We start from the raw sequence: 14578 nt of genomic DNA, 5'->3' as shown, positions 1-14578 counted from the left end.
CTCCTGATTTTTGCCTTTCTCCAGCTTTGATGTTCACCAATAACGCAAAATGCTGGAGTTGTAAGAGTTCTTGTCAGCCAGGGCAGGAGCAGGGCCTTGGGAGCTGGGGCTGGGGCCGGATGAGGCTCAGAAATCTGCTTCTTCCCGAAGAGGAGACGTTGCTGTTTGCACAATGGCATCGCTGCCAACTCAGGCAACCAAGTGAGGACTCGGCGAAGGGAGCAGGGTCAGCAGAGGGACCCTGGCGATGCAGCACCCAGAGAGCCCAATTGCCTGGTGACTTTGGGGGCCAGGACAGGGACGGGCCATTCCCAGAGCCGGGACGGTCCCCCAGGAGTGGGAGAGCAGCTGGATCCCACGCAAAGCCACAGCCCAGCGACAGCCCCGCGGTGGCTGCGGCTTCCCCGGCGGCACCCGAGATGCACCGGCCCCGTCCCTCCGGCCCATCCCAGCCGCGGGCACCGCGGGCACCGCCCGAGCGGCGCTGGGGCCCCCGCCCGGCCCTGCCCCTGTCCCCAGAGGGGCTGACCGCACTCACCGAGGGTGCCGGGGGCTCTCGGGCCAGCGCAGGCGGCTCGGCCCTGTCGAGGAGCAGAGGGAGATCCCGTGTCCCGTCCGTGTCCGTGTCCGTGTCCGGAGGGCAGCGCTTATAACGCTGACCCTGCCCAATCACCCGGGAGCCGCGCAGCCCCGGCTCCCGTGCGCAAACAGCGGGAGGAGTGCGTGCACTAAATGAGCGTTTCCATTTATGCTGCTCTCCCAGCAGGCAGGATTTTCTCCTGATAGTTTATTGGTGACATGTTTATGGCTCCCGGCGATTTATGGCTGGCAGTGCTGCAGCCACGGTGCTGGCAATACACATAATTTTTATAGGGAGGATAAATCTGTAGTGGAAATAATAAATTTTGCAAGAGGAGTGCTTGCAGCATTGCTCCGAGGAAATGACAGAGGGGAAGTTCTGGCTGTCTCCCTCTGACCGGTGAGACACCACATGTTTAATTAAAATCATAATATACTGCACAGTAAAACAAACTGGATATTACAAAGGCAAACACAGCCCCAGGGGTGGGTGTCCCCTCGGGCGGCCCAGGAGCCGTCTGTGTCAAGATGTGTTGTGGCAATAAGTTTATCTTTTCCCCCTCAGCTGTGGAATGGAAACTGAATCTAACCACTACTTCTGCACCTGAACCAGGCCAGGGGGAGCAAATCGGTTTGTCTCATGTGCGGTGTCTGTAGAAAATGCAGCCTCCGGCCCTAAAAGACACTTGTGCAGTTGTAAACCCATCTGTGCTGGGGCACTGCCCTCCATGGACACCAGGAAATTCACAGAATCCCAGGATCACTGAGATTGGAAAAGCTGTACTAGACTACAAAGTCCAACCTGTGTCCAAACCCCACCTTGTCCCCAGCCCAGAGCACCAAGTGCCACATCCAGGCCTTCCTTGACCACCTCCAGGGATGGGGTCTTGTAAAGGTTTTCACATGGGAGGACAGAACAGACCTGAGGATCGTCCTCAAGCTGTGCCAGGGGAGGCTCAGGGTGGACAGCAGCAGGAATTTCCCCATGGAAAGGGAGCTCAGGCCTTGGCAGGGGCTGCCCAGGGAGGTTTGGAGTGCCCATGCCTGGAGGTGTCCCAGGAAGGGCTGGAGGTGGCACTCAGTGCTCTGGGCTGGGGACAAGGTGGGCATGGGGCACAGCTGGGCCTGGCTGGGCTGGGAGGGCTTTTCCAGCCTCAGGGATCCTGGGATTCTGGGATTCCATGACCAAGCCTCCACCCCTTTTCCTTCCCTCCTCGCCATCCCTTCCCACACTCCTCTGAGCACTGACCCCCTGAACTCTGCCCTACAGAGTCAATTTATGAGGACTGGCTCAGCCTCAAATCATGAACACTTCCAGCACAGACTGCCGGGTGCCAAGTGGTGGCTGTGCCCACCCCCAGCTGGGCTCCTGGGAGAGCTCTTGTTATTTTCCTAAAGATGGGAAAATAGATGAAAGCTCCTCACACCCCTCCCCACTCACAGCAATACCCACGTGTCTGGAAAAGGGAATGAAGCAGAAAACCAGCAAGAGTGGCTTGGTGGGGGCACAGTGTGGAGCCACCCCTGTGGGAAGCTCGGTGTGGGCAACTCTTGAGGCACAAATCAGAGGAATTGTAAGACTTGGAGCATATCTGGTAAGATGAAATAATCTCACACTGTGCAATACGTGTGTGGGTGATTCAAGCAAGCTGTGGCTGCCCCATCTCTGGAAGGGTTCAAGGCCAGGTAGGAGCAACCTGCTCTAGTGAAAGGTGTTCCTGCCCATGGCAGGGGGTGAAACGGGATGGGCTTTAAGGTTCCTCCCCACCCAAACCAGTCTGGGGTTCTACTCTACTGAGCAAATGAAAGGATCCTACATCTTGCCATCCTGCGGCAAGAGTGGCTATTAATGGCCATTTAGGAAGGTCATTTGCAGTTTATCATTCCCTTGGCACATGTCCCAGCACTTGGCAATCACTTCAGAGGTTTCCTGAGCAGGAGGCAGCACCTCAGCCACCGTGTTATATAGAAAACAAAGAATCTCTCACCTATGAACTTGTCTGATAATTTTACATATCCTTTGGGATCCCACAGCATCCAGCAGCGGAGAGTTCCATAATTCCATTATAAGCTCATTTTAAAAAGTATTTTTTTACTTGATTAAAATCACAGGAAGATTGGGGCTGGTGGGGACCTCAAATATCTATTTATAAATATTCTTTAATATATCTTTAACATGCTGACGTTTTCAGTGTGTGTTCTCCCCTTTCTGGTCCACATAGTGTGAGTAAAGCTGAATAATAATTCCATATGGATCGTCTCCTTCCCATTTTTTGTCTTACAGACCTTTCCTGTATTGCTTTATTGTCTCTGCTCAGGGCTGAAAGTTCTTTTTCTGACAATCTCCATTTCTACAGGAGCTTCCTTGGAGTGGTCAGGCTGATAGATTGGATTGTTGTAGGTTCCTTCCAAACAAATCTTTCCCTTTCCCTTTCCATTTTCTCTCTCTGCACAAGTCCCTGACAGGAGGGGGCAGCCGGGGGGGTCGGGCTCTGCTCACAGGGAACAGGGACAGGAGGAGAGGGAATGGCCTCAGGCTGGGCCAGGGCAGGCTCAGGGTGGACAGCAGCAGGAATTTCCCCATGGAAAGGGAGCTCAGGCCTTGGCAGGGGCTGCCCAGGGAGGTTTGGAGTGCCCATGCCTGGAGGTGTCCCAGGAAGGGCTGGAGGTGGCACTCAGTGCTCTGGGCTGGGGACAAGGTGGGCATGGGGCACAGCTGGGCCTGGCTGGGCTGGGAGGGCTTTTCCAGCCTCAGGGATCCTGGGATTCTGGGATTCATCATCTTATGAACAACAGGGTGACCTCAACACTGACCATGGAAGAAATTACAGAGGGAGATGCTTCCACTCCAGCCCAGGCTCCTTCTTTCCGCCTGCACAGCTGCAGCTCATGCAGAGGTGAGGGCGCTGGGGCAGTTCTGGGAGAGAAATGGTGACTTTAATTGAAATCACCACAAACCCCAGGTAAAGCCAAGTGGAATCAGCCAATTTCCTGTGCTGCCCTGAGCGACACAGAAGAGCCCCACGGCCCCCATGCCCTATCCTGATCAAGTGAATGAGCTCTTCAGGGGCAAACATTGACACAGTTAATGCCTGAATTGGTCCATCAGGGAAATAACCCAACGGGAGGTTCAGAAAATGCAGAGGGCACAGGCAGTGAGACTGTATGGGCAGCAGACTCCACTTTTAGTGTGTGGGATGGAAAATCAAACAGTCCCAGAGACATCTGCAAACACTGGGTTTTGCTTGCCCGTATCAAACAGAGATGGCAGAGAGGTTCAGAGGCACAGCCCGGGTGCCATGGGCTGAAATGCAGACTCAGAGCAGACACGTCCAGCATGTCCCAAACCTCCACCAGGCAGGAAAGTGCTGGCTGAGAGCTGCAAAGGAAGGAGATCTAAAGCTCTTAGAGAGTGTCCAAAGGAGGGACACGAGGATGGGAAGGGTCTGCAGGGGCCACCCGAGGTCAGCTCAGCCTGGAGGAGCCTGAGGGCAGAGCTCCCCGGGGCTGCAGCTCCTCCCGAGGGGCAGCGCAGGGACAGCTCCGATCTCTGCTCCTGGGCCAGGGACAGCAGCCAGGGAGCGGCTGGAGCTGGGCCAGGGCAGGCTCAGGCTGAGAGCAGGGAAAGGTTCTTCCCCAGAGGCTGCTGGGCACTGCCCAGGCTCCCCAGGGAATGGGCACGGCCCCGAGGCTGCCAGAGCTCCAGGAGCGTTTGGACAGCGCTGCCAGGGATGCCCAGGCTGGGATTGCTGGGGGGGCTGGGCAGGGCCAGGGGTGGGACTGGGTGATCCCTGTGGGTCCATTCCCACTCAGGATATTCTGTGATTCTAACAAACAACTGGAATGCAATAAATTTACCCTGATGGGGAAGGAATGTCAGGCAAAGCTGTGAATCTCCTGCTGCTGGATGGTCCCAAGGAGAGCAGTGCCCAATCCCCAAACTCGGCACCACGTGTGGGGACTCTTGGACAAACGTTGTTCCTGAGGGGCTTCCTCACAGCTGTGGCTGGTACCTCCCCGAGCTCCCCATGCCCAGCACAGCTCCACCAGGGACGGCTGGCAGGGGAGAGGGCACGGCATTGCCTGCGGAGAGACCGCTGCTCCGCCAAAGCAACAAAACTTGTCACTGAAAAGCCCCCTTTGATTTCCAGTGCATTCCCAGGTGCCCAAAATGGGCCACATGGATCCAGTGATTGCCAGACAGCTATGGTCTGCTCTGCAGGAGGATTTCCTTCCTAGAAAGAATTAATTTAAGGGTTTCCAGGTTGCCTAGCCATGTTTGGATCAAGGAGGCAGGGTTGAGGTGCATGAGTGCTGCATGAATTTCACATTTTTCTTCACCCTGTTTCACAAGGTTTAAAGATACCGAAATTCCACAATATAGAATCATAGAATCCCAGACCAGTTTGGGTTGGGAGGGACCTTAAAGCTCACCCTGTTCCAGCCCCTGCCATGGGCAGGGACACCTTCCACTAGACCAGGTTGCTCCAAGGCCTGTCCAGCCTGGCCTTGAACACTGCCAGGGATATAAGTCTGAAAAGGTTTAAAAGACTCTTTGTTTTGATCTCCTCAACAGATCTTATGTTCTTTAGTTTGAAGTAGTTTCATTCTCATAAGGCCAAATGTGTCCATTGTCCTTTATCACTCTGATATAATGGGATTTTTGGAAAATACTGCACCAGGCATCTCACTAACAGCGCAAGGAAATGAGGGCAGAGCTGTGAGGAGAGGCAGTAATGAGATTATGCTGCAATTCTGCAATGATTTCTTCAAAATAAATCACTGGGATGTCATCAAACTGGTCAAAATTCAATCTGGCAAAACATTAGCAGATGATTCTGCTTCCAGAAGGGACGGGAGAAAGATCCAGGGGAATTTGTAGCTGGTACATGAGCAACTGTGATGCTGAGTGATCTCAGAACCTTGAGCTGCTCATGGAGAGATGGGTTTGTGTTCTTATCACAGACCAGTTTTATCTCTCAGGGAGGACCTTGTGGCTCTGCACAAGTCCCTGACAGGAGGGGGCAGCCGGGGGGGTCGGCGTCTGCTGCCAGGGAACAGGGACAGGAGGAGAGGGAACGGCCTCAGGCTGGGCCAGGGCAGGCTCAGGGTGGATATTGGGGAAATTCCGTCATGGGAAGGATTGTCCAGCCCTGGCACAGCTGCCCAGGGCAAAAGCTGAGGGTTTATTTCTGCATGACCTACGGAGCTATAAACACTTCCCATGGTCCCACGCACCAGGGGAAACCTGAGACGAAGCGTTTGGGATCTGGGATGTGGGTTTAGGGTTAGGATTTGGTTTGAAGTTTCCTTGTTTGAACTGGCAGAGCATCTCAGCTCACCTTAGAGCAGATGAGCTCCACAGCTCCAGGGACCACATCGAGCCATCCCCTCCTGCCATGGGAACCTGGACTTCACAGGTAGCCCCATGTTTGAGACACTCAGTGCAGATCTGGGGAAACTCCGAAGCTGCATTTTGGGAGGTTTTCCTCATCATTTGAAAAGCCCTATATCCCTCTATAGTGTCCTACATCCCATTTCATTCTGGCCTTACTGATGACCTGCTGCGTTCTCAGGGCTGAGATTAACACATGGAATCTGTTCACCCGGAGCCCAGGGCTGCTCTGTCTGGTGATGTGGATATGGAGGCGTAAACAGAGGATTTTGTGTTCTCAGACTAGGTCAGAACATTAGTCCATGTCCAATTCCCAAGACAGAACAAACTTTCCCAATGAATGTGTGACTGCCCTCAGGACCACACCAGTCATGCTGGTTTACAAGAAAGTTCCCTGGACTTTCAAAGGACAGTGAAATCCCAAGATGCAGAAGCAGAGGGCTTCAGTGGCTGCTCCTAAAGACAATAAAAAGGAAAAACATCTCAGTGGAATGCATCAGAGTATCCCAGATCCGACTCCATTTCAGAGCTGGTCTCCTTAACCCATTTAACTCCTTAGGACCCATTTTTGATGTCTTGCAGAGCAGATGAAGCTTTACCAGTAAGAAAGTTGTGCTGCTGCAGAGACACTTCTCCCTTGCTGGGAAGAAAAACTCTTTCAAATCCATTAACACAAACCCAGCTGAATCTCTGGGGGGGCTGTGTGGGGTCAGCTGATACTAAAGGAATGTCAGACATGGGACTGAACTGTGAGATGGGTACAAAACACAAAAGTTGATCAGAATAAGAATGAAGTGAGGCAGTGTCGTTTCTTCATCATCATAAAAATGTGTGGGTTGGAAAGGACCTCAGAGCCCATCCAGTGCCACCCCTGCCATGGGCAGGGACACCTCCCACTGTGCCAGGCTGCTCCAAGCCCCAATGTCCAGCCTGGCCTTGGACACTGCCAGGGATCCAGGGGCAGCCCCAGCTGCTCTGGGCACCCTGTGCCAGGGCCTGCCCACCCTGCCAGGGAACAATTCCTGCCCAATCTCCCATCCAGCCCTGCCCTCTGGCACTGGGAAGCCATTCCCTGGCTCCTGGCCCTCCAGCCTGTCCGGGGGTGACTGTATGATGCTGTGTTCCCTATGATCTGCCCTGTGCCAGCCATGAATCCTGTGCCAGCCATGAATCCTGTGCCAGACATGAATCCTGTGCCTTCCTGTGTCTTTAAGCTGTTTCTCAGGAGAGGGGGGAGAGCAGCCAGGCGAATTTTTCAGAGCGGTTTGTGCTCAAGGACACACACGGTCCCCTGCGCTGCTGCTGCTGCTGCTACAGAGCCGAGGAAAGCACCTTCCTGCTTTTTCCCAGCTCTCGGCTCCTTTTCTCAGGCGGGAGACGGAGAGTTAAAACTCTTTGCTTTGTAGCTAGCCTGCTAGCTGAGGCAAGAACTTCTCTTGGGACTGTTCTGCTGCGGTCCGGGTCACCATCACCGGGAAGCCCGCGCCGAGCCCCGGCTCCGGAGAGAGCAGAGCCACACCCACAGAAAGGACTCCGAAATCTACCCAGGTTTCTTCTCCACAGCGAGAGGTTTTATTATTTAACACTGTTCATTCTCTTTTCCGTGCCTGCATGCACTTTGCTTGTTAAATAAATAGCGTTTTTTCACTTTCCTCGGAGGAATTTCTTTCCGAACCTGGTGGGGGAGGAGCTGCTGAAATCTGCCTTCTAACAGGGGGACGTTCATTTCGGACCTTTTCCTCCAAATTTGTCTCAAACCAAGGTACGGCCCTTGTCCCCAGTCCCTCTGCAGCTCTCCTGGAGCCCCTTTAGGCCCTGCAAGGGGCTCTGAGCTCTCCCTGGAGCTTCTCCTCTCCAGGTGAGCACCCCCAGCTCTCCCAGCCTGGCTCCAGAGCAGAAGCTTCACATTCCTGTGAGCATCCTGGAGCCCCTGAACCACCCCCTGTGTGTCGGTGCTGGTGTGGAGGGGAGGCTGACAGCTCCTACTGTCTGCTGGCAAAATGGAATTTTGGGGTGGCAAATACAGTGTGCAGGTCCAGGGCTGAGGAAGTTCAGGTGGGGAAAGGCGGTGACAGCTGGAAAGCACTTGTAGAAAAATTGGTCTGTCCATTATTGCTTTGGGCGATGCTATGGAAAGTCAAACAGAGCAAAGCAAACAGCGAATGCTGGGAAGAGTCGAGGTGCTGTCAATGATTAAATGGAGACAGCGAATTGCTGTGAGTTGGGAACAGCTGGAGAACAGCCGGGTTTGGGGGGAGCTGTCAGGATGGGAGTGAGGGAGAGCTACGAGGGAGCACAGGGCATGAGCCATACCCTGGGTCATCCCACACGAGGGCAGCAGGGCGAGGGAGGGGATTCTGCCCCTCTTCTCTGCTCTCATGAGACCCCGCCTGGAGTGTGTCCAGCTCTGGGGCCCCAAAACAGGGACATGGAGCTGCTGAACAGAGCCCAGAGGAGGCCCTGGTGCTGCTCCAGGGGTGGAGCCCGTCTGCTCTGAAGCCAGGCTGGCAGAGCTGGGGGTGCTCACCTGGAGAAGGGAAGGCTCCAGGGAGAGCTCAGAGCCCCTTGCAGGGCCTAAAGGGGCTCCAGGAGAGCTGCCGAGGGACTGGGGACAAGGCATGGAGGGCCAGGAGCCAGGGAATGGCTTCCCAGTGCCAGAGGGCAGGGCTGGATGGGAGATTGGGCAGGAATTGTTCCCTGGGAGGGTGGGCAGGCCCTGGCACAGGGTGCCCAGAGCAGCTGGGGCTGCCCCTGGATCCCTGGCAGTGGCCAAGGCCAGGCTGGACATTGGGGCTTGGAGCAGCCTGGGACAGTGGAAGGTGTCCCTGTCATGGCAGGGGTGGGATGGGATGAGCTTTAGGGTCCCTCCCAACCCAAGCCAGTCTGGGATTCTGTGGTTTCCCTTTCCTTTTCTCCTCCTTGTCCACTCAGCTACAGGGATGAGGAGCAGGTTGGGCTGAGATATCCCAGAGGAGGAGAGCAGCCCCAGGGAAGACTCAAGGCACTGCTGTGGAGGCAGAAAGGAGGAAAGGGCCTGGCAGGACCCTGCAGACAGGACAAAGTCACGGGGATTTTCCTTGCAGGGAGGATTATTTTACACAATTCCAGGTGTGGTTAGTCAGGAGGGATTGCCTGGGGATGGCGTGGAGGCTCCTCAGTGACCACTGGGTGCTCTGAGAGGGGCAGCCCGGCAGCCCAGGTGTGAAACATGTCACCTGTGCATCTCGAGTGTGCCTAAGGGACTGTGGCTGTGCACAACCACCCCACACATCACAGGACGCCTTTGGATGGCACTGCACACCCAGGGTACCCTGGAGCTCCATTCAGAGCAGCCTGTCCTCATTGGGATCGTAATCTGGGAGGCGGGAGGGATTTTCCTGATGTTCCCAGAAGGGTTATAGGCTGAGATGGTATCATGAGTCAGGAAAAAACACACACTCCCCTTGCAGACCCCTCAAGGACACCACAGTCACGTTTCTGGATTTGTGTCCCAGATACTCAGATTTCTGGGTTTGTGTCCACAGGTGAGTTCTTGTCTCCCTAACTGCAAAGATGTGGCTCACATTGGCTGTACAATGAAGGCTAAGGAGTCTCAGAGGGTCACACAACTCTGGGAACTGACAGTCTCATATCCTGGACTGAACAGGGATATTGCAAATAAAAACACAAGTCTGGTAACACTGTCTGTATTTCTGCAGAGACCAAACCCCCTCTTGGCAGTGAATTCCACTGAAAGCCTGCTCCCAGCAGCCTTGTCTCTCCTCTGCCTGCAGGGAGGGCAGCTTTGCACAAGGCCACACCAGCTCTGGCCTCTCGCAGCCCTTCGGAGAGTGGAGCATCCCAAAATGGGAGGGGGATAGTGTGGATTGTCATAACCCATCCCTCTGTGGAGAGGAGCAGAGCTGTGCTGCAGAGAGGTGACAGGGATGGAAGGAACACAAGGGATTTTCTCCAGGAGAGATATTGCCCATGAGCAACCAGTCTGGAGAGGAACAGAAGGAGGAGACTGGCATTAGGAAATTGCCACTCTGGGACTCCAGTGTGGAGAGGAAAGAGGGAGGAGTCCAGCTTTGGGGCACACTGGGGCTAGCCCTGCTGCTGGGTCCCTCTCCAGCAGAGCAGCAGGAGGATCCGCCTGCGGATCTGCTTTGTTTTCCAGCTGTACACGAGGGGGTTCAGGACAGGGGGGACCAGCAGGCAGGCATCAGCCAGGAGCGTGGGGGCGAGGGGGGGCAGGTGCTTCCCAAACCTGTGGATGACGGACAGGCCGATGAGCGGGATGTAGAAGAGCAGGACGGCGCAGAGGTGGCAGATGCAGGTGCTGAAGGCTTTGGCTCGCGCCCCTGGCGAGATGGTGCCCAGGATGGCCCTGAGGATGAGCACGTAGGACAGGAGGATGGCCAGCGAGTCCAGGCCCTTGGTGAGGATCACGGCGCTCAGCCCGTACCAGCTGCTGGGCCGCACGTCCCCGCACGCCAGCCTCAGCATGTCCTGGTGCAGGCAGAAGGAGTGGGACAGCACGCGGGCCCTGCAGAACGGCATCCTCGCCATGAGGGCAGCGACGGGCAGCACCAGGCAGGTGCCCCGCAGGACGATCAGCACCCCTGCCCTGGCCACCAGGGAGCCGCTCAGCACCGAGCCGTAGCGCAGGGGGTGGCAGATGGCCACGAAGCGGTCGAAGGCCATGGCCACCAGGACCCCGGACTCGATGGCCGAGAAGGTGTGGATGAAGTACATCTGGGCAAGGCAGGCCTGGAAGGGGAGCGAGGTGGCCGGGACGCAGAACACGGCCAGCACGGTGGGCAGGGTGCAGAGGGACAGCCCCAGGTCTGCCAGGGCCAGCATGGACAGGAGCTGGTACATGGGGGCGTGCAGGGCGTGCTCTGCCCTGATGGCCCAGAGCAGGCAGCAGTTCCCCAGCAGCATGAGCAGGTACAGGCAGCACAGGGGCAGTGCCACCCAGGGGCTGCTCACTGCCACCCCGGGAATGCCCGTGAGGATGAAGGCCAGGGGGCTGGACCCAGTCCTGTTGGAAGAGGACATCTCACTGCTCCAGTGGTCCAAGGGTCTGGAAATTAAAGTGTCTTGGAATAAAAGCCCTGCTAGGAGACATCCCAGCTGGCACAGGGTGGGGAGGGCAGGCTCCTGGGAGCCAAAAAGTCCTGAGCAGCTGCACTCATTCGAGACTATCCTATCGATCAGATATGAGAAAGATATTAGATCATTTCTTCCTAATTTCTAAATAGATATTAGGAAGGGATTGTTCCCTGGGAGGGTGGGCAGGCCCTGGCACAGGGTGCCCAGAGCAGCTGGGGCTGCCCCTGGATGCCTGGCAGTGCCCAAGGCCAGGCTGGACATTGGGGCTTGGAGCAGCCTGGCACAGTGGGAGGTGTCCCTGCCATGGCAGGGGTGGCACTGGGTGGGCTTTGGGGTCCCTCCCAACCCAAACTGGGATTCCATGACTCTGTGATCAATGAAGGAAAAGCCACAGTGGACCAGCCTCGGGATCACCATCGCCAGGGCTGTGTACAGCAGCAGACAACGAGGGACAGAAGTAGGACATGTAAGTGTTTCCCCCTGTTGCAGTCCCTTTTAAATGCAAAAATTTTCAGGAGATTTGGTGCTCAGCCCTTTGGCAGGTGCCCCAAAGCTTCTCAGCAGCACAGACAAGAACAGGCTGTGTGTTCCTGCCCGGGGTAGGAGGAGAGGTGGGATGGAGCCCTGGCGGTCACCCTGGGAACGGGGCTGGCTGCTCCCCATGGCAGTGATGGAGCAGCCTTGGCCGTGCTGGTTCCTGCAGGGATGAGGCAGCCGGCAGGAGAGGGAAGGGAGGATGGAGGGGGCGGGAGATGAAGGCAGGGAAAAGCCACTGTTTGTGCTGAACTGAATGCGGTGGGACCACGAGAGAGAACATCTCCCTCAGAGAGGAGAAGCAGCCCCATTACGTGTGAGTCTGTGTTGATTCCTTCCCCTTTGGCTTCAGCTTGGCAGAGTGTGTGATGTTTTAGGGAGCTTTATCAGCAAGATCTGCCGGTCAATTATCCAAACCAGCCCCGAGGGAAGGAAATGCCATTTGTACTTCTCAGCTCCAACAAGATTAAATGGAAAGGGAGAAATTCAGAGGCTCAAATAAGAGAGAAAACCTGAATCACATAATCCCAGGATCCCTGAGGCTGGAAAAGCCCTCCCAGCCCAGCCAGGCCCAGCTGTGCCCCATGCCCACCTTGTCCCCAGCCCAGAGCACTGAGTGCCACCTCCAGCCCTTCCTGGGACACCTCCAGGCATGGGCACTCCAAACCTCCCTGGGCAGCTCTTTCCAAGGCCTGAGCTCCCTTTCCATGGGGAAATTCCTGCTGCTGTCCACCCTGAGCCTTCCCTGGCACAGCTTGAGGCCATTTCCATTTGTCCTCTCCCTGTTCCCTGGGAATTTCCCCATGTTGAGCCTCCTTTTCTCCAGGCTGAGCCCCTTCCCCAGCTCCTTTCCCTTCTCTGGACACGCTCAATGTCTCTCCTGCCCTGAGGGACGTTGGACACTGAAGATGAAATGATGTTTCACCTGCCCTGAGGCCGTCAGAAAACTCACCAGTGGATTCCAGGTCTCTCTGTAGGATCCCAGCAGCCGCCTGCTCTCCTGGGCATCCTCAGAGCCCGAGCAGGGGGCAGGAGCTGCGGCGCTCAGCAAGAGGAGGTGGGGGCAGCCGGGAGGGATTTCCAGAGCAGGCTCTCTGCAAATGCAGGTGCATTTAGTGCCTGTTACAAACTCCAGCTGAGTAGCTGATGGTGGCAGCAGCTCAGCTCAGCCCTCACCACGGCTGGCCAGAGAAAAGCTCTGGGTCTCTTATCAGCTGGGAATTAACACTTGTGCCAGGAGCACAGATTGATTAAAATTTGTCTCAGACTCTTCACAGAATCCCAGAGTGGTTTGGGATGCAAGGGACCTTAAAGCCCATCCAGTGCCAACCCTGCCATGGCAGGGACACCTCCCAGGCTGCTCCAAGCCCCAATGTCCAGCCTGGCCTTGGGCACTGCCAGGGATCCAGGGGCAGCCAACACCTATTCATGAACCACTTGAGAGAATGAAGGGAATTCGTAATTATTGACCAAGGTGGACTTCTAGGGTGCCTTTTCATCAGCACAGAATCAGCACAGAAAGGTTTGAAGGGAGCATAAACATTGCCCAGCTCCACCCCCTGCCCCAAGCCCACCTGTAGATATGACATCAAAAGGAATATTTAGCAAAGCAATTTGCTCCCAGCACTTTCCTTACACGCTGTTTGTTGCTTCTGCCAGAGACCTCTGTAAATTCTGGTTTGAATCAAGCTCTGACAGAAATTGCCCTTTCAGAGGAACAACATCCCTGTTTCCTTCAGGCAGCCCAGCTGTACTTACCCAGGTGACAGCAGAGGACACGGGGAGGGGACCAGGGCCAGCCCTGGCCGCTCACGCTGCTCACAGGGCTGGGAAGCTGCATTTAAGCAGCCACAAACCCCGCGGGGCTCCCCCAGGGACACACAGCTCATGTCTTTGTCCTTCAGGGCGTGTGAGCACCACAGGAATGCCTACACGCTTTTCCTTGTTTTCTCTGAAAAAACAGCACCGTGCAAAAATGGGAGGAAAGGGAGATTTGGGACAGTAGATGGAGAAAAAAATAGCAGAAGTGACATACACAGAAAATTCACACATTTTCACCCTGCTCTCTGAAAATTTTGCATTTGGGAAAGTGAAGCGATCCAGCCCTGGTGCCCTCCTTCCCTGGCTGCCCCCGTGCAGCTCCCTGATTTGTACCAAGGTAGATTTTATATCTCTACATTTGCACGCCTGTGTGTATATCACATTTAGACAGAGAGAGAGAGAGATACAGAGAGAGAGAGGGATTAAATACCAGGAAACAAGGACAAGAAGAAAATCCCCAAAAGGTTCCTAAAAGAAGAGCACAGACCAAGAAACCTGTCAGAGGATTCATAGAACCACCACAGAATCACAGAATGGTGTGGGTTGGAAGGGACCTCAAAGCTCATTTCCTTCCATCCCACCTCACCATGGTCCACACCTTCTGATTCCTAATCAGAAATGGTATTTTGATATTTTCTTTTTTTTTATAATGTGATGAATTTCACACACAGATGGGGTACAGAGATGGAGGGTGGTGTGGTGCTCCCATTGTCCACAGCTGTGGGGGACCCTCCAGCTGCCTGTTCCACACCTTTGACAGGGCACAGCCCAGGGCTGTGAGTGTTCCACTGCCTAAAGGGGCTCCAGGAGAGCTGCAGAGGGACTGGGGACAAGGCATGGAGGGCCAGGAGCCAGGGAATGGCTTCCCAGTGCCAGAGGGCAGGGCTGGATGGGAGCTTGGGCAGGAATTGTTCCCTGGGAGGGTGGGCAGGCCCTGGCACAGGGTGCCCAGAGCAGCTGGGGCTGCCCCTGGATCCCTGGCAGTGCCCAAGGCCAGGCTGGACATTGGGGCTTGGAGCAGCCTGGGACAGTGGGAGGTGTCCCTGCCATGGCAGGAGTGGCACTGGATGGGCTCTGAGGTCCCTCTAAACCCAAACCATTCTGTGATTCTATGATAAAACCAGAACAAGAGGAGACGGCCTCAGGCTGGGC

General features: G+C 55.5%; 1 protein-coding gene across 1 annotated transcript; it reads right to left on the bottom strand.

Moving 5' to 3' along the window:
* Positions 1-10060: 10060 nt before the first annotated feature.
* Positions 10061-11017, bottom strand: LOC309570857 (olfactory receptor 51G2-like; the record flags this gene model as incomplete). Its single annotated transcript, XM_082277869.1, has 1 exon — positions 10061-11017. One exon carries the CDS (start codon positions 11015-11017, stop codon positions 10061-10063), a length of 957 nt encoding a protein of 318 aa, XP_082133995.1.
* Between the last annotated feature and the right edge of the window lie 3561 nt (positions 11018-14578).

The sequence above is a fragment of the Coloeus monedula genome (assembly GCF_965178545.1).
Source record: "Coloeus monedula genome assembly, chromosome: 3".
Classification (NCBI taxonomy): domain Eukaryota; kingdom Metazoa; phylum Chordata; class Aves; order Passeriformes; family Corvidae; genus Coloeus; species Coloeus monedula.
The sequence above is the reverse complement of the archived record's forward strand: the minus strand, read 5'-3'. Positions and strand labels throughout refer to the sequence as shown.